The sequence below is a fragment of the Mastigoproctus giganteus genome, chromosome 5, assembly GCF_048544385.1.
Source record: "Mastigoproctus giganteus isolate SK-2022 chromosome 5, ASM4854438v1, whole genome shotgun sequence".
Classification (NCBI taxonomy): Eukaryota; Metazoa; Arthropoda; class Arachnida; order Uropygi; family Thelyphonidae; genus Mastigoproctus; species Mastigoproctus giganteus.
In genome coordinates, this window is record NC_143579.1 from 199905602 (window position 1) to 199926223 (window position 20622).

The following is a 20622-nucleotide window of genomic DNA, read 5'->3' on the forward strand; positions in this document are numbered from 1 at the left end:
ATGACATCGATCAATCATAATTGTTGGTTCAGGGTAGTGAGGGTATGTGCATATCCAAGGGAGCAATTTTAATGGGAAAAAACATGCAGAACCAGTGGATGACCATTAGTTTTATACAAACCATCAGGATAATAATATGATACAGGACAGTTGGAGCACTTTGCAACAGGTCTATCAGCAAACAGTACAGGTAATCCTCGTATAACACACTAGTTAGGTTCCTATAAAATCTTGTGCAATGTGAAACCCATGTTATACGGGACTAAGAATTAGTACGAAGGGGGGGTTGCATTCAAAAGCTATAAAAAATACACTATTGGAAACTTAATTTTTATTAAAAATAGTAATGTCCAAATACTGAGTGCTTTTCCATTTTCTCAATTATTAGTGCTTGGGGATTTGTTTTTTCTGTATGATCTGGATTGTTGCTTCATTTAAATTTAAACTTTTTGTAATGTATGATACCTTCCCCCTTTTTTTAAAGATGTTCCAAAATTTGTATCTTTGATTCTGGAGAAATAGTTTCTTTTGAGTGGCGCTTTTTTACTTTCCTTAGACATAATTTAGGGCTGAAATTAAATTCACAACAAAGAAATTATTCCAATACTTAAGAACAAAGTTTAGCAATAAATACCCAGAAAAATTTGTAAACGATCAAATAAAAACCAAAATAACCTTAAAGGTCACAAACTGCAAGTTTCGGAGTCACAAATTGTTATGGTCTCGAACAACCACAAGTTCATTAGCACAGAACTTAACACTGGGATTTCCTTTTTTTTTTATTTTTCTTTTTAATGACTAGAGAGTCAATATGACATCTCTAATCAATATGACTAGAGAGTCAATATGACAGTGGGGTTTCACAAAAAGAGTGGAAATGTTGGAAAATTACATCCAACATCATAGCAGGGTTTTCCCTGCATAAAAACTCAAAAATACAGTGTTATGCGAGGTTTGCCAAACGAAATCATATTTATATACCTACCGTGTTATACGGGGGTTGCCTGTAGATCTCTCTCTCTCTCTCTCTCTCTCTCTCTCTCTCTCTCTCTCTCTCTCGTGTGTCCTACCTTCCAGTATTGAGTAATTATGGGATGGTGTAGAAGATAACATGCTATCCATATCTCCAGGTGTGTTCAAGCACCTTGTGATATTCATACTATTATGTGGGTAAACCATGCAGTGGAAATCCAACTCTTTTGGTAATTTTAATTTCAATTGTTTTTGTAATATAGTATGAGCTTGTTTACCATTAAGGTTCTTTTCATTTTTTTGTAGAGGAGATATTACCCAACAGAGGACCGTCCAAAATTAAAGAAGACAAGGAAGATGATTCCATTTTCCAAGCACAAGCGCTACTTGCGTAAGAGCATTACACCTGGGACTGTTTTAATTTTGTTAGCAGGTCGTCATAGAGGCAAGGTGAGGTTCTAGAATATTTTTGTTGATTATTTTAAATATACATATGCATGCATACCAACTACTAGTAGATACATATCCACAAAACTTTTTCATGTTTTAATGTTTGCTTGCTAAAGTAAAATGGAAACCATAAATTTGATTAGCTATATACAATTCTAATTATCAATAGTGCCTTTTAACTTGTATTCCAACTAAAAATGTTTAAGGAAATTTCGAGGTGTGATCAGAACGTTGAGGAACTAACTTTGTATCTTGAAATTGCATTGTTCTGTTGAGTTGCAGCATGTGGTCACTCATCTAAGCATAGTAATGCACAAATCGCCCATTTATCTGCAATCGGTCTGAATTAATAATGTAATGAAAGGTGTTTTATCTGTTACAGTCCATCTAATTTTTTTTTCTTTTTTTTTTACCGAGCTGCAAATTTGCATCAACTTTTGTTTCATTTAATATGAAACAAAAGTTGATGTGCAACAGAAATTCACAGTATGCTAAAACAGCTTTCGGAGAAGATTCTATGTATCGTACAAAGACTTTTTGGTGTTTGCTTCTTTTTTTTTATTTATTTATTTTATTTTATTTATTTATTATTATTATTATTTTTTTTTTTTTTTTTTTTTTTTTTCAAAGTTTAAGGAGGCCTATTAGTTCATTGAAAATGATCCTTCCTCTAGCCACCCCTTAACTTCAGAAACCAAACAATTCAGTTACTCTTGTTTGTGATCTAATCAGGAATGATCAACATTTAACTATCTGCCAAATTGGTGTTTCCTGTGTGATATATTAATCAATTTTAGCACATCGTTCAGGAATGAAGTGTGTTTCAGCAAAGTTTATGCCTTTCATCCTCACTGATGGTCAAAGAACTTTTTTTTTTTTTTTTTGTGCCAGTACCTCTGATGACATGCTACTGCTGGCTAATACATGGTTTCGTCCTTCATTACTGGTAACAAATCGTGGGCGTGTAGTTTATAATCCAGAAAGAAAGGCCCAGTACTCTCAATAGAAGATTCAGGCTTCTCTGTGGTCTAGAAAAGGAAGATAGTCTCTCTGAGGCCATTGTTATTATGGATTTGTCTCCACATGATCAAAGAGTGAGTGAGAAATACTACAAAGCAGTTCCATGGCAATTGCACAAAGCTGTTTGGAGAAAATAGCCAGAAAGGTGGGTTACGGAGAATTCATCCTTGCATTATGTCAGTGCCCCTGGCACATTCAGCATTTTACACTCAACGATATCTTAGTCTTTGATGTCATGCCAGGTTTAGTTGAAAACATGACACAAGAATGCTTCCAGAAGACAGTGTCATAGTTCTAATAAGCTTATTATGTAGATCATAACAAACGTGAAAATCATTGTGATGGAATACCCTAATGTGGCGATAACATCCCAGACTGATGCACTAAAAAGAACATGAAGTGAAGGAGCTCAAAAAGGTTTATTTTTATTCAAAGTAATCAACACCTGATTAAATTAACTTATTACACCATTAAAGAGTCTGAAGTTTTCCAGAGAGATGGTGTTCAGTTTGGCAGTTAAGTTTTTCTTTATGCCTGCAACATCCTGAAATCCTTTTCCTTTGTAGGCAGTTTTCACCTTAGGAAAGAAGTCTGCTGGCACTATATCAGCAGAGTAGGTTGGATGGTTGATCTGCCATGTTTCAACAGAAATACCTTCACATCTAGTATGAAATGAGCAGGGGCATTGTTGTGCAACAAGAACAAAAGAAAGGCAGGAAATTTTCACCCAGAAAATGCAGCTCAAGTCTTGGAAGCACCTGTATGTAAAATTCAGAATTGACTCCCCCCAGGTCCAGATTCATTGTAAATCACACCTTGTTTGTCAAAAAACATTATCAGCATTGTCTTGCTCTTGGACTTCTGTAAACAAAACTTTTTTTTGGGTCTTGATGATGGTTTTTAAGTCTATACTGAAACACCCGAAACTCATCGCCAGTGACAATACAGTTGAGGAAATTCATCATGTCTTTGGATGATGGCATTCTTCATTAGAGGGTTTGGCAGATTTACACTTCTTGGGTCATCATGGACATCCTGATGTCTGTCTTTGAGCTACTTATACCATCCAAACACACCGGCATGACTAAACGTTTCTTCACTGTAAACAGTTAACATTTCTGTTGCAGATTTTCCTAGTTTAAAGCAAAATTTGATTTTTGTTTATTGCTCCATTGCAAAATTATGATACAGAATGTTAATGCTACTAACAAAACTGGTTGTTACTTACAACCTGGCAGGTTACTGGGAATTTCTGTACCACCATCCCTTGGAAGAAGTTTGAACTACAGCTTGCCACTTCTGTTTATTTTCAAACTCATCAAACGTGACTACAACAACACCAGTTAGGGAACTTTATTGCTGCACCTCATATGTCTATGTGTGTGGTTTTATATTAATACACATCAGTGGCTTAATTTTATTTATTTATAAACTTGGCGCACTATGGCCATAGTTGCCAATGTGCCTAATAAATCCCGAAACAAAGAACTTATAAACTGTAGAGGTCTGCTCAAAAAACATCTGGATTGCTATGGTTCAGTGGCAGTAAGCATGATTACATGATTGACAACTCACTAAGCCCATCAGTTTTCTGACTCTCAGAAGCAGTTCTGGAATGTATTTTGAAATTGCTGAAAGCTGAGTTGTCATGTTATTCTTTGTACATAATCAAGTTTTTTTGGTTTAGTGAACAAAATTGCCACATGGAGTCATTTCAATTCGGAGATTGTTGGACATGTGATTCACTGTTAGACCAAAAAACTACAAGAGTAGCGAAAGGTGCATTGGTATATTGTTGTAATTGCCAGGCTTTTTTTATTTATTTATTTTATTACAATTATTTGATCATCTCATACCAAAATTCACACTCCAGATACAATTTCATCACTTGTTGAAGTTAGAGGTAATCCAGATTGCATATCACTTTAGACACTACCCTATTTGAAATGATGGTGCAAGTCAAAAGTTTGTACAACCCATTCATAGTCCCTATATCCTCTTTTAAAAGGTTTAAATGTTTCATGTGCAGTTTTGCTAATTTGAAAGCAAGGTTTAACATATGTTAAGTGCACCCATACATTGGAAAACATGTTTGTTATCAGTTGTTGTCAGTAACAGCCATAAGCTTATTGCATGGAAGTAAGGATGAAACATATCTTATGCTGGACAGTGTGGCTTGTTTTCTGAACATTGATTGAAGAGCATAATCCAGATACTCTTTGAGCAGACCACGTGTACTGTTTATTTACCTTATAGCATTATATTTTGATACTTTGCCATAAAGCTGCAGTCTGTTCTCCTGAAATAGCATTCATACAGCTCAATTTATTTACCCACCTGTAATTTTTAATTTTGTTTTAACATATTAAAAATATGACCTTTATTAAACGTAAACAAGGAAACAGCTGAATTACAGGACAAATTGGAAACGTAGTTCTTCTTAGCTCTTTACAAAAGTTCAAATTGATTTACCATGGGGAAGTGTTTGGAAACTTATTATCCTTGCAGTAATTTTTTTTATTATTTCATCTGGATATTTTACATCTATCTCAATTATTTGCGGCTGATGTATATTATTACCAGCTTCTGCAGTGAATGCCCATAGCCATAAAATCTATAGACAGAAAATTTACTTTCAATTTCCCTATATTTTTTATATAAACAAGCTTTTGAAAACAGTATTACATCTCTTTATTTGTGGTTTTACTGTAAGCATTTTTAATAAATAAAAATTACCTAATTAGGTATGAAAGCTAAGAAAATATTAAGTACAAGTTCTAACCCAGCTTACCATGGGTAATGTTTAAAGTACTGCCTGCAAATTGTTTGTTTTTTTTTTTAAAAAAAAAGATACTAAACATATAACTAGTAATAACCATATAGTGAAAGGAGGCCATAGACCTTTGCCAACTCCTGACATTTAAGATCAGACTTTCAAAAATATTTTATTATATAACTAAAGATATGAGTAATATAAAGGTGAAAATTATGGTTTTAGCTTAATGTTCCTGGTGATGTGCAATTTTATTTGTATTTCATTTATATATGTTCAGTTTTTCACTAACTGATGTAGTTTATATCATTACTATAATCTCAGTAAGTGATGTTTGACCTGGTTATTTAAAAATACATATATAAAAGCATGATGGTAACCCCATTATGTATATATATATATTGAATCTAAAAATCAGTGATGTTACATCAGATTGGCTACTTAAATAAAAAGTTTTTAAATTACTATTACCGAATCTAATACTATTACTATTATATTTACAATTACTATTACTATGGAAATGACCCAGTCTGTATTTTTGCTCAGTAAAGTAACCTCTACCCTTAAGCAGGTATTAAATTGCAATTTATGTTACAAGAGTATGATATGAATCATATGTCCCTCAGCAATGGGTCTCTTTTTAGTTGTATGTGTACAGTATTTCTTAAAAGTGTGATACCGTTAATCCCTAGTTCTGCTACATCCGAAATTTTGGGTTGACCTACTCAATTATAAGAAGATTCACTTGTAGCACTTTCTAACCACTTCTTTGCTATATCCAATACTGACCGATCATTTAGAAATACAGGTAAGATGAATGCTTACACATCATTTATATAGTGAGAATTGCCAGTGACAGTCAGTTCTAATTTTTTAAATTTAAGTAGAGGTGGATATCGATATTCGTTTTGGAATATTAAATATGGTAAATAGAAAATTTATTACATTTTCTTTTTTATATAATTAATATTGATAATTATTTTGGATAATTATTATTATATAATTATCTGAAAGTTTTTTGTTTTTTTTTTTTATTATTATTATTATGAAACTTCAAAGTAATGTTAGTGATTTTATTTATATAAAAAGTTTCAATCAGGGTGGGATAAAAGTCGGGCCAGGTAAAAATAAATGTAGGCCCGTGCAGACCTCTACCACGTGATGAAGTTGATCCCAGAAAAATTCAACACTTCCATGGTTCCAACCTATTGATTTTTCTTTCAGTTGTTTCTAATGATGCTGTGAATTACATGATGATTTTTTGGATGGACTGTTTTGCTTTCAGGAAACTGTGACCTTAGTTGTCGTCTACCATACCAACTAGGGTCATGGTGTCTTTAAAGCAATGGGTCCAATTTATCTGTTTATAATCTTATTGAAATGTCAACTCCTTCAAAGTGAACTGAATCAACTACACCAGTAGTAGTAATGTCTGGTATCTTGTGAGTGAAGTTCATGGTTTACATAGAGGCAATATGATTAAATTTTTGGGTGTCTTTAAGTGGAATGTGTTGAACCATACATTCCCTTTTGGAAGCTGTAATCTTATTGATATACACAGAATTGCTGCATTGTTGCTCTCTCATTTTCTGAGGTATTGTCAGACAGCATCTCTATATTCTTTTGTGCTTTCTTTTCAATTGTTACAGGCCCAAATTGTTAATTATTTAGAAATGGCTTATTTACTTTGAGGACATAGTAAATAATCACAACATAGGGAATTTGAATTATCAACAAGTATAACACTTGTCATTTTGCTGAAGTAACATTCCATCAGGAGGGATGAAACATTCTGATACAGTATATGGCATTATGTAAACATGTATGCATAAACACTGATAGCCTTAGGTACAACTTATGTATTCTTATTCTTAGGAATATGTGAAAAATACCATCCACCTTACTTTTGTATTACAAAATACAAGATATTTCTTAGAGTTCAATTAATAGTGACAGATTGGGCCACTTTTTTAACATGGAAGTATTTTTACTTGTGCTTTTCATTAATTGTGAAGTGAGATCTTTTATCTTTTATTTTCAGAGAGTTGTCTTCTTGAAACAGCTGGATTCTGGTCTTCTGCTTGTGACTGGTAAGGCTTTCAAATTGAATGTTTGTTCTTTTGATTAATGATGTAAATGTTATAATTGTAGTAATATAAATTACAGAATGAAATATGTTGGTGGCAAAACAAATTTGCAGTATTGCTTACAATGCATAATGTTAAATCTAGTCTTAACCCTTAGACCTTACTGTGCTAGCATATGCTGAACCAGTTAGATTTTCTCTAAAATATTATCAGTTTGATATTCTGTTCTGGTTTTTTTTATTTGTTAAACCGGTCTTCAAATTAAAACTGCCATTTCAGTTGATGCCAAATTACTGATATTTTGTATCACTGACTAATCAGCTTGACTGTATTAATAGTCAAGTTCTGTAAAAGTCTATGGTCCATAGGCTTTAATCCTGTGTTATTTGAGAAAACAGTATTACTTATTAAATTCATAGGAAATGCTAGCATTTAAACTAGCATACTAGAAAGCATAAATAATAGTGGATAATTGAAAGAAAAATTTCATGCTGCATAAAAACAGGAATGAATCTACTCCTTTGATTTTCAATGCTTAGTTCATATATAATAATGGCTAGTTGATACAGTGAGGATATAAATGTGATATGGGGATTGGCTCTTGCTATAATTGAGTTTTGCATGGGACTGGATGTCTCTGTAAAAAAAAAAAAAAAAGCAGAACATTTCCAGGGGACTGCATTTTAATATCAGCAGCAAAACCACAGAATGGCTCCCTATGAAATACTGGCAGAAATAATCCATAAATGGCAAAGTGGTGAAAGAAAAGAACATTACAGACAAGAATTAGAAACATGTAGACTTTTTTGCCACTAAAAATTCTATATGCATTGTTCTTTGAACCAACACAGACTTAATTATTTGTTTGTTACCCAAGAGAAGCACTATAACAATATGATCATGAGATAATGCAATATTAAATTACAACAGATATGATATTAACAATCTCAGAAAATTTGTAGTTTGGTTCTGGCAGATCCATTGTAATTTAGCATCCTTTTCTCTGGTGCTGCTTTATATTAGAGATAGAGTGGGGTTCTGCAAATTTGGTTGTTTTCATAAATTTTAATAGGATGTTTTCCTAAAATTTTTGGAAAAAATTTAACATTGTTAAATTTTCTTTCTGTTTTTAAACAAAAGGATCACAGAACCCAGAATATGCCATGTATTATTATTATTTTAAATATGTATTTTATTAAACTTTTATGATTGACTTGCCTTTGAGAGTTGGGATACAGAATTCCTGTGAATGTTGGTTATAAAAGACAAAAATAAAGTTGCACTTTAACATTCAGTAAATTTATATACAGATTTTCAGACTTTCCTTTCTTTGGTAACTAAGTTGTTTCTAAGGGTGAGCTGAGAGGGTGAAGTCCTGAACACTCATTTATAAGGCTGTGGTTCACATTCCACTTTTTTGATTTGATCTAAGAACCCTTGTTTTTATCAAGGAGCGGAAAAAATATTTTCTACATATACATATTTCTTCGTACAGAAATATATATGCATACACAAGTTTGAAATGTATGTACATTTGTTTTATAAAAAGTAAACTAAATAACCTATTTTAAACAGAATTAAGTTTTTTTTTTTTTTTTTTTTTTTTTTTTTGTTTTGCTTTACATCTCTTTCAGGACCTTACAAAGTGAATGGTTGCCCTCTCAGAAGAATTAATCAAATCTATGTGCTAGCTACTTCAACTAAATTAGATATTAAAGAAGTCAAACTTCCAAAACACTTGAATGATAAATATTTTCGTAGGAAGAAAAATTACAGAAAACGAGGCAAGAAAGATGAGGGCGAGATCTTTGAAACAAAAAAGGAGGTAAAGATTTTTGTCTTAAACTATTTTATCTGAGAAAATAGAAATCTCATTTTGTATTACAATATGTATGTGGGACTGAATTTTAAGAAATCTGCTTACTGTTAATTAGGTTCATTTATTTTAGTATTAACCATATGGTGCAAGGAAGTCTTGGGCTTTTGCTGCACTGACCAAAAAAAAATAAACCACCTATTTGACCCCCTCCTGTCATAGATATCTCTCCATCTGAGCTTTCAGTTTCTCCAAGCTGTTACCCTCAACTGCACATGGAGGCAGTATATTCTAATAATTAACAACTCACTGGCTAAAAGAAAATTATTCTATTTTTGACCAAAATGCATCCGTTTTGATTTAAACATGTTTGAAGTGTCCATAACAGGATTAAAACATGTTGGTATTAATTAATAATATCTTTACTAAATTTCTCTTAACACTACACAATTTTTCTTACCACCCTTTCATTGCCTTTCTCTGCACCCATTCCAGCAGATCCTCATTTTTTTCCTAAAATGAGGCCTCCTGACTTATATGTATGCAGTACTCAAGCTGCAGCCTAACCATTGCCTTGTACAATGGGATAATTGGCCTCCTTATGCATACTAGCAAAGTTCTTGTATAGCATTGACAAAACCTGGTAGCCAGTTTGCATTGCTTAGAAGACTTCATATCTGACTGCACAGTTATTCTAGATATTTTTCATTTTCCAGTACAGAGAATAGTACCACACAGTCAATACATTAATCTGGAATTACTGCTACCCATATTCAGTGCTTTGCATTTGTCATTTTTAAACTTTTCAGCCAATTTGTCTAACTTTTTTTTTTTTAATCTCAATGCAGTAGCTTACCCTGATATACTTTAATCAATATCATTAATAAATATAGAAAACAACAATCAGCTGATTGTTGTGTTCTATATTTATTAATGTTTATTAATAACTGAACCCTGGGAGACCCCACTTCCACTAATAACATTCAGCCATGAAGAGTAGTATTTGTTAATAACCACTGTCTTCTCCCATTCAACCATCCCTTTCAGAGCTGTAATTTGCCCTTAATGCCATGCTGCTCCAGTTTGTACAGCAGTTTTTATGTGCAACAGTATCAAAAGCTTTCCTGAAATCCAAGTACATGATATCAAAATTATATTTTGCATCCAATTCCTTTCTTGCTGCATCATAGTATCCAAGTCACATTGGTCAGAAGATTTCCCATTATCATATCCATGCTGTGACTAGTATAATTGCATTCCTGTGTAGATTGGTCCTGAATTACTTCTTTAACCAATGACTCCATTATTTTTCATGGAACAGAAATTAAGCTAACAATTCTGTAATTACTCATGTCATCTTTGTATCTGCTTTGTAAATTGGGTGTACACTTGCACATCTCCAGTCCATAGACACCTCTCTCCTAATTATGGCTAGGGGTTTCCTTACTTCCATTGCTGCCTCCCTTAATATAATTTGGAAAAAAATCCCATCCATCTTTTTTATGTTTAGCTTCAATTTCTCTTCTGCTTTACTCTCAGTTATCATAAAATCATTTATGTTCCTGTTAGAATTTAACAATGTCTGGCATCCCCCCCTCCATAAAGAATTCCTCATGTCTGAATGTAGATGCAAAATACATTCAGTTTGTCAGCAACCTGAGCAGGATCATCAACAGTTAAACCATTGACATCAAGTGGACCAATATGATTCCTTTTACTGTTAATATAAGTGAGGAAGTCTGTTCTGTTTTTCTTTGCATTTGCATTCTTTACCAAACTTCTCATTTGTTTAGCTTGCCTAATCCCCTTTTGACTTGATTACAGACTAGTGAATATCTACCATGCGCTTCTGATAATATATATATAATTAAGGATCTACAGGTGAAAGCCCTCTAGATCCCATATCAGCATTCTGTGAGCACTGCCACCTAGAGGGCTTTTACCTGTAGATCCTTAATTCATGAGGAATCAGTGCTGGTAATCAGATTATGAGTATTGCTTCCTCTTTTTGTCTGTCTAACATGCTGCTATAGAAAACCTGATCCAGTAAATCCACAAGTCTTGCTAGTGTGTATGACTAACTCACAAGTTCCAATCAATATCTTGAAAGTTAAAATCCCCCATTATAAGACATTCTGATTTACTGATCCACTCTTAGTTGTTTATTATACTCATCAAGGCCTATAACATACTCCTAATCTCTTTTCCCAGTAAACTGACGATGTGACACTGTCCACCCATGTCAAAATGGAGTGTTATTGAGAAATACTCTTGTAACCAATAAGAACTGCTCCTCTAGCAATAAAATTCTTTTGGCCACTCAACAGTTGTATTTTTTTCAAAAAATATTCCAAAAAGTTTACTTTTTTTAGTCTACTTTTAAAAAAACTAGTTTGCTTATCAGATTGGCTATGTCCACACTAATATTTCTGTTTATATAGTTTGAATGAAACCAAATTTATCATATAAGGTGCCCTGTCGAGGTGTTGAAGTATGTTGGTGGGGAGGATAATTTTATATGCCATTTTAATATAGGACCACCATTTGATTTAAATGTCTTCTATTTATAACCGATCTGTTAAGTCTGATTGAAACAATTTATAAAACTTGGTATACAATAGAAAAATTGTCTGATTTCACAAAATAATCCCCTTTATCCTAAGAACTAGTATTTGATAAATTGAAATTCTGTTGACTAGGAGAAACTGGTTTGTGAATTGCTGTTATCTGCAGTTTTTTGTTATTAAAATTTTAATAATTAATAACTTATAATTTAATAACAAGTGATTAATAATTATTTGTTATTAAAATCAGTGTAGTTAATTTTTTTCTTTATATTGGCAATAAAATGATAAAAAGCAAACATCCCAACTAATCAAAAAAAAATCTTTGCCTATGCATTCATGTGAAAAGCAATTTTTGTGTTGATATTATTAAATTGATAAAAGTAGAGCCATCTGGTGTGCAATTGTTAAATATCAAATGTTTTTTTTTCCCCTGTTCTTGGTAGTTGTTCTCCATATCCTTCCCAAAAATCTCTAGATTTTTCTTTAGTTCCTTTCACCAAATTTAACTCTTTTTTTTTCTTTATATTCCAATAAGGATTTATTTATTTGCCAAAAATTTCTCATATGGCTCCAACTTGGTTCCACCATAGCATTCTGAATTTCCAGTCTTTAGAGAATTTCTCCCCACACCTTTTGCAGCTTACACTAAAATGTTCTTTTAAATTTTGCCATTTTTTTTCTCTACAGTAAGAACAGCCAATGTCCTGCTGACCATGCGAGGCCTGTCTGATTACACATGCTTTGCAGTTCTCACAAATAGTTGCACATTTGATGACTTGACTTGACCTCTGACCTTAAGACCAAATTTAAAAAAAAAAAAAAAAAAAATTGAATCAGTCCAGATTAGGTGTGGGGAGGGCAGAGGCTTTTTTTTTGGACTTTATTCTATTCTCACTATGGCTGAATTATTCAGCCCCTGACGAAGGTTTGGGAAAAATATCCAGTTTTTTATTCAAGTGGAATTAAAATACTTTTGTGCATGTATGTCATGTATACCTTTGTGCATGTATTTTTTTGGACTCTTTGCCACACCTCTTTCATCTTCCACTAAAGTCCATAGTTTGAATAACTAATAGGCTATATTTACTATTATTAATAATAAAAATTTACTTATTTTTTTAGTAGCAAAATTGCAATGCTTTCATATTTGCCAAAAGAAAATCTGAGAGCTTTGCAATTTTGGCTCAAAACATCCTTTTCATTTTGTTTGATGTAAGATGAGAGTAACTTCAAAATTCAGTTGGGTTCTTTGCACAGAAATTTCATTACCTGACTTTCCATCAGTCCACCTTCCTTGCTACTAAATTTAAGTATCTCAGAACAGAATTTCTGTTCTGACAATAGTTCATTCTGGTGGTTTAGGAATGAATCAGTGAGTGCTTGTACTTTAAATATCCCAGGCCTTCTGCTATAGATGCATTGTAATAAAATGCTTTACTTTCGTTGAATTATATTGGCATAAGTGCTGTGAATTTTGTCTGATGTTATGCATTTTATTTTAATTTAGGAATATAGTGTATCAGATCAGAGGAAGAATGACCAAATTGAAGTTGATCGTCAAGTCTTGGATATAATTCGGCAACATCCAGAAAAAAAAATGATGTTTTCTTACCTTGGTGCAATGTTTTATTTGCAAAATAAAATGTACCCACATAAGATGAAATTCTAATTTCATCTTTGAATAAATGTTTATCTGTGGTAGTGATTTTTCCTTCATTCTTTCCATAAAGAGACATGAATTATTTTTAACATAACTGCAAGAGTGCTGTACTAATGTCAAATGATAAATTTTATTTGAATTAGAACATTAGCATATTGTGGTGATTTGCAGTGTTTTCAGATTTCGGTGGCTTGGCCTGTTGAATTGATTATATTTAATGTAATTATTAGTTCAGTTTAGACTTCTAATTATAAAACCAAGTCTCACCACTTGTCATCGGTTTCACTCCAACTTGTTATTGACAAATGTAAGCTCAACACATGGAGGTCTTCATGACATTAATGTAGTGGTCTGCAACTAGTTATGGCAGGCCAAATTAAAAGAGATAGGGCAAGTACCGAACTCTTTCAAGGTTGCTAGTTGATCCAACCCTCAGAACTTTCATATACAGGGTGCTCCCAATATGCAAAATTTTTACTTCATAGGGACTTCCAGATATAATACTTCAGTGGCAGTGCCTGTTCTGACAAAAAAAAAAAAAAAAAAAAAGGTATCAACCCACTGCAGGATGGAAGCCTCCTCAATTTATGCTAAGGGAAATGGACCATAATCTGCCATGCTGGTCCAATGGAGGTTGGCAGATCGACCGTATTTAGCAGTCAGGGGCTTGAACCCCGGTCTACTCAAAGAATGTGTGCTACTGCACTCGTGCTCCTGACCATTCAGCAACAGAGGCCTGCTCTGGCAAACCCCTCAGCAAATATTGCCCATTAATCACGGGTTCAAATTTAATGGCTGTTTCTTTGTTCCCCGTAACTTTAGTTTTGGAAGTCACAAGTATTATGTAGATTAAATGAAAATTTCCTGTGATACAAAGAATCTCTCTCTAGGACATGTGAAATATGGATGTTACTGCCAGCTTGCACATATTGGAGAGAGTGCAGCTGTCAATGTTAGAGTGACATCTGCAAGTATAGACTGCAGTAATGTATAAACACTCAAGGGTAGAGTATGTGCCAAGGGCTGTGAGGTGTCAGTATATTGTATTCCGTGGTCAATTTGTCTTTTGCTAGATGCACCCAAGCCAGGAGAAATAACCATGTGTCGACAGGATTTGAACCCAGCCAGACCTTTTTCCATCTCTTGTGGTGGAAAATGTTTCTATGTATTGTGAATTTTGGACACTGGTTTGAACTGTGGAAATACAGTATATAGTTAAAAAGTTTGCTTCATATGAAGCTTTCTGTTTATGCTCCAGCATAACCACGTGAGTCAGGCCTTTGCAACTAATTGTTTTAACAATAAAACAATCATTATTTAAGTCACGCAAACTTGAACCATAGTCAACCGAAATGCATGTGTGACCAAAGAGATTTAATTGTGATAGAATACAAAAACATCGAAAAATGAAGCACTTCATTTTGAATATTTGAAAACAGGTTTTAGTATTTGTATGATGCATTCTTCAGTAGTGAGGAGAATTCTTACAAGAATAATAGTTCCATTTGACAGTAGCATAAAAAAGTTAAAAATTTTATATATATATATATATATATGCATATAGTTGTGTTGTGTGTCGTGTCAACACAACTAACACATTTTTGTATTGTGTTGTATAATTGCATATATTCTATGGGCAATTTGACTTTGCTGGATGAAACACTTGGCCTTCCGGTAGAAAAAACCATGTACCACTCTCTTGAGACTGACTAACTCAGTCGTGTTGTGAAAGAAGAGTATAAAAATTCCTGGCGTCACTGTGTTTGAGCCCTGCCTTTTTCAACTAGTGGGAGGATGACGGTTAAACTCATGTGATACCAGTGAGGGATGTATAATTCTCGGTTTGTTTTAAAACAAATCATGATTCATGTACAATGAAGATGAATTGTGCGAAACACTTATTTACACTAATATTTACCACTAAAACCAGAACCAAGGAAAATGAAAAGGCTAACAAGGCTTATACAACGTGATGCTATTATGTGGCCACTTAATGTTCTTATACAGTTCAGGTTTTGCCAAAGGCATCCCAAAGTGCATAAATTGGAAAAAAGTTTGAAAAGAATGCTTTTATATCTAATTAGCTATTTTATCACTATGACTGGATGAGAGAAACAGCAATCCTCTGGGAATGATTAGTAAACTGTGCGTCCAAATTGTTCATTTTTCTGAATGATACTAGAAATATTCTGGTTGGTATTTGTGATACCTTGAAGCACAGTCCCCAAATCTCAGCAGTCATGATAGGTGTGGAGAACTCTGAACAAATGTTCATATGATGCTAGTTTTGGTGCTGGGTGGATTGGGACATCATGAATGTTCTGGTGATTCCCTCTTCCTGCCTTCTCCAGAAGCAAGATTTCTTGAATATATAATTGGGCAAATTTTGAATATTGTATCTTATGTTCTTAAATTTATGAAAAAATTCTGTACCAGGCACATAACATGTCCTGCTGCTAGCATATTTGACGTGTTTTATATTTAAGTCATTGGCAGGTGTTAATGTTCTAATTTTCAGATAATAATAAAATTCAGCCTCAGTGTTTAATTGTAAAGAAAAAATTGCATTCAATCTGAAAACACTAAGTAACTTGAAACCAGATGCATTTTCGAATTAATGCATTTCCCAGTTTCCAAAAGGTTGTTTTTTTTTTTTGTCTTATAAAAACCTTAGTATTTCTGTTTCTAAATTCCTTAGCTTTCTTTGGAAAGCTAAGGAATTTAGAAACAAAAAGGAAATTCTCAAAAGTTGGAAATTTTTTTTTTTTTTTTCCCTCTAGTATAGAGCTAAGATTAAATTCCATGCAAAATTTCATTATATTTTGGTACAATAGAAGATAAATTAAATGAATAAATTTTTCAACACTTTTAGCATGACAGCTTTTCTTTACAAAAATTTTGGAATAATGCCAGTAAAAACGTTTTTAACAAATACTTGCAGGAAAAGTATATTTATTACAGCTTTTCTGGTTTTGGGTGTCTTTGTGGCATTAAAATTTTTTTTGATTGTAGAGCCCTCTTTTCAAGTGTTTTTATTGTGTATTATATCTACAGTTCTGTGGGAACAAGCCCAGCAGTGGCATTTGGTTGAGGGTTATAAACTGGAAGCTGCTGGATGTTTTTATGCCTAGGGCACCATGTACATTCCATACTATCCGGGTATTTCAGAACCCATTGCACGAATTTTACACTCGTGTCAGATACGCTGTGTGTAGCTTCCTGGTCGGAGGCTTCACACAGTGATGTCCAGGGTTAAAGATTCTATTGATACTGGTGACACCAGCGGGGTCATATACGAGATTGAATGCCCGGAGTGTGGGGAATGTTATGTGCGATCGCCTAGGTGAACATGATAGAGCCATCAAGACGGCAGATTATGGGAGCTCAGCCGTAGCCGAACATGTTTGGGAAACGGGACATGGTATTTCAGTCAAAGGAGCGTTGGTTGTTGACAGAGCTAGAGGTTTCTGGAACCGGAAGTGGCTAGAGAGCTTACGATTATGTTCGTCCAGACGATATAGCATTAATAGGGATAAGGATTGCTGCATTCAACCGCTTTTCCAGTTCCTCATTTTAGGGAGGGATGAGCGGTTTAAAATGGTTTGTTCCCAAGCCTTTCTGGTTCCAGTGTACGCGAAGTTAGTAATGCTCATGTGCCATAGTATCGTCGCAGACCTGCTGGGATAGAATTGGGTGTATATATATATATGTATTGTTGGATAGCCGTAACCATATCAGCTGATAAAGGCAGCTATTGCTGCCGAAAGCATATAGTGGTTTTCAGTGATTTTATTATTGTAACATACATTTTATTTTAATTGCAGTTTTTGAATATACTTTTATATTTTATTTTATTGTAAGTAAAGTTATATATGCAGTCTTGAGTCAGTGTTTGGTGGCATTAAGAATGAATTATAGGCAAGTTTAGGTTATTCGCATGGCTATTACGATTTGGTAAAATTTTCCTTGGAAAGCTGTGATGGAACAACTGGCACATAGCAATGCCGCATGTACATTGTTGGCTCAGGGCATAGTCAGAACATTTCACTGCAATGTTCTGACTAGGCCCTGAGCCAGAACAGGACATTGCAGTGAAAACAGAGAGAAAGAGCAGGAGGTAAGTTACGGTAGGTGTGAGAAAGTATATGTGCTTTCCCAGAATCCTTGAAGTATGAGAAGAATGTTTTCCTTTCAAATGCTGGTATGGCTTGCATCCCATTCTATCCCTAACTGACGGAGACAAATTTTAGAATATTTGTATAATATTCAGTGCAGGCATTTACCTCGTTAAAAACTTTATGCTATTTTATCTCAGCAAAATCTTTCGTTCCAGATAAATATCCAGTATTGAGGTGGTACATGAAATTCAATGAGAATATAGATGAAAAAAATATCTGTGATCGTCTGGGCAATTACACGTAAGGCTGATTTTAGCTCGGTAATAGATGAATGCGAATGGTGAGACGTTATAAAAAAAAAAACTTAAAAAATCGTGATCAACAAATAAACTTCTGACCCACCTTTAAAATTAGCCATTCCATGTTTCTAGGTGTGTGGATTTAAAAACTGTCAGTAGGCAGTTCGCCCAGCCGACCGGGTTAGCCGGGTGGGTAAAGTGCCTGCCTGGCAACCCAAAGGTCGCGGGTTCGATTCCCGCCTCGAGCTTGGATCAAAGTACTGCAAAAACCTTGGGAGGTGCATTATGGCCACAGAATCCTATGCGCCAACAACTACCAAAAAAAAAGTTCTCCCAATATATAATCACCTATATCTTACTTCTTTAAATGCTAGAGAAACAGCTTAAATATTTTACTTCTCATAATTATTAAGAGTTGAAGTGTGGAACCTCGTTTTGGAGGACTGGTTGTGTAGGGACTTCGAGCATACAGAGATATTAGCATATGCCGATGATCTTGTGTTGCTTATTGAAGGAAATACACGGATGCAACTAGAAACCAGGTCACAGCAGGTTTTGTTTGAACTTAACTGGCTTAGGTTACATAAACTGACTATATTAGGAACCAAAACAAGGGCAATGGTCTTTAAGGATCGATTTTCGAGTAGAAGACCCCCGGTTGTTAGAATGAATTGGTAGAGCCTAAAATCGGCAAGGCAATTAAAATATCTACGCATTATGTTTGACGGATCTTTGACTTTCAACTCACATGTTACTTATCTATCAGAAAAGGTGAGGAAATTTATTGGGATGTTTACTGGAATCACTAGAGTTGGCTGGGGAATAAAAGGTAAGGTGCTGAACTTGCTATATGAATGTGTATTTGTCCCCATAGTAACGTATGGTGCACCAATTTGGTTTGAACGTGTAAGTGGAAAACTTTACTAGAAAGCTCAGTTCCATTCAAATAGTAATGCTCCTTAGGATGTGCATGGCATGCAGAACTGTGTCCACCCCAGCTTTGCAGATTGTGACTGGAAAATTGCCTATTGATCTGCATGTATTGTATTGTGCATCGGCTTACTTCATCCTCCGTCATTCCCTGTTCTTTTCTGAATATACAGGTGGACATTTTGGCAGATCCCAGGAAGGAAAGGACAAGAATCTGGGATGCTTTGGTAAAAGTCTGGCAAGAGCGTTGGAGTGTTTGTGATAAAGGACAGATTACACAAATTTTTTTCCCAGATTTAAGAAATGCAGCCTCGATAAAATTCAAATGGTTTGCCCCAATCTTACAAGCTATGTTCTTATTAACTGGTCATGGTTCGATTAATGCAAAGTTGCATGATTTAGGAATTAATGAAAGATCTAGTTGCCATTGTGGCAAAACAGGATCATGGGAACATATGTACAAATGTGAGGAGTACTGCGATCTACGAATTGAATTGGTATCTCGGGTTAGTAATCTCAATCTTATGGCAGAAGGCGGGGAGACAATTCTAGTTGATAAACAGGAGAACTTCTTGGCTTTCCAAGCCTTTGCAACTGCAATATTTCTTAGGTGGAAGACTCTTCTGCATCTGGAAGCCTTGGATTTGTAATGCGGTATGGTGTATGCCGAATTACCTAGAATTCTGTGAAATCGTGGAGGCTTGAGTCTGCTATATCCACTGCAACTCCAGCTCCTTATGCTGGCATTTCTGTTCTCGTCAGCTCCTTGTGCTGGAATTTCTGCTCTCGGCAGCTCCTGGCCTGGCATTTCTCTTCTCAGCTGCTCCTAGCTCTGCTGGCTTTCCAACAGGCTGTGGACAAATGCAGATCTTTCCAATGAAGTTTGGACTTCGTCTGAAATTTAATTATATGTATATTTTATTTTTTATGTAATTTGATTATTTTTCAATTTGTTCATATCAATCTTTTTTGCTCATGGCAGGTTTTTTTCCCTCCCTGTACTTGGGCAAACAGAGAAAGAGTACTGCTAAATTATGTGTAACTGACAGCGGGGTTGCCATTGGTTGGCTGGGACCGCTTTAAGTAATAAATATCAATATCAATGCACGCAGTCCTCCGTTTTCAGAATGTCATCTCAAGTGAAGGAAAGCACATAGAACAATATCTGTAGATTTCCAAGTTCTGGTATTCAAATCTAACCCTAAATTAAGTATTCCATCTCATGTTTACATGAGATGTAAACATGAGATGGAATCTCATGTTTTTCTCCCCCTGGTGGCAGAAATTTGAACTATTTTTTTTTTTTTTTTCCTTCTACAAAACGCTTCCCCATACCCTAAATGATATACCCATTGATTTTCACAACGCTATCTCTGACCGTTTTGACACTAGGGTCTCTTGAATAAGGAAACTTATTTTATAACCACTCGGTACTTAGAAAAATTTGGCCTAACCCTAAATCCACAGAAGACTGTAATGATGGTGTACTCTCTTAAAAACTCACCTACACTCGTACATCCTGAACTAAATGCAACACCTATCCCAATTCTCACAACTCATAGAGATCTGGGAATAATATTTGCCATCAAACTTACGTTCACAGCCCATGTGTAAAGCGATTAAACTGTCTACGTTGGATAACTAAACAACACCTCGTGCACGTGAAACCAACTGCGACCACCGCAAGATATATAAAAACAACAGTGTATTTGGCCATATTGTATGATGCTGAATTGTGGGCGTAGGCCACCCCTACCCACATTAGGAGAATATGGTCAGGCCACACCTAGAGTACTGTATACAGGTCTGGAGGTGTAGAACTGCTGGAACGAGTACAGAGAAGGACAACAAGATTAGTGAATGGAACAAAGGGGTGCTCTTACGAAGAAAGGCTTAAGTTTTGCAAATTACAGTGTCTGGAGACTACGCA

At 34.6% G+C, this 20622-nt stretch overlaps 1 protein-coding gene across 1 annotated transcript in view; it reads left to right on the top strand.

The window, feature by feature from the left end:
* Positions 1-13386, top strand: part of RpL6 (ribosomal protein L6) — a 41995-nt gene extending 28609 nt beyond the window's left edge. The window contains exons 3-6 of the mRNA XM_090373644.1: positions 1279-1422; positions 7257-7305; positions 8937-9127; positions 13193-13386. Of these exons, the coding sequence (XP_090229770.1) occupies positions 1279-1422; positions 7257-7305; positions 8937-9127; positions 13193-13354 (546 nt within the window). The 3' untranslated portion in view covers positions 13355-13386. The remainder of the gene's footprint in view (positions 1-1278; positions 1423-7256; positions 7306-8936; positions 9128-13192) is intronic.
* Positions 13387-20622: the final 7236 nt, after the last annotated feature.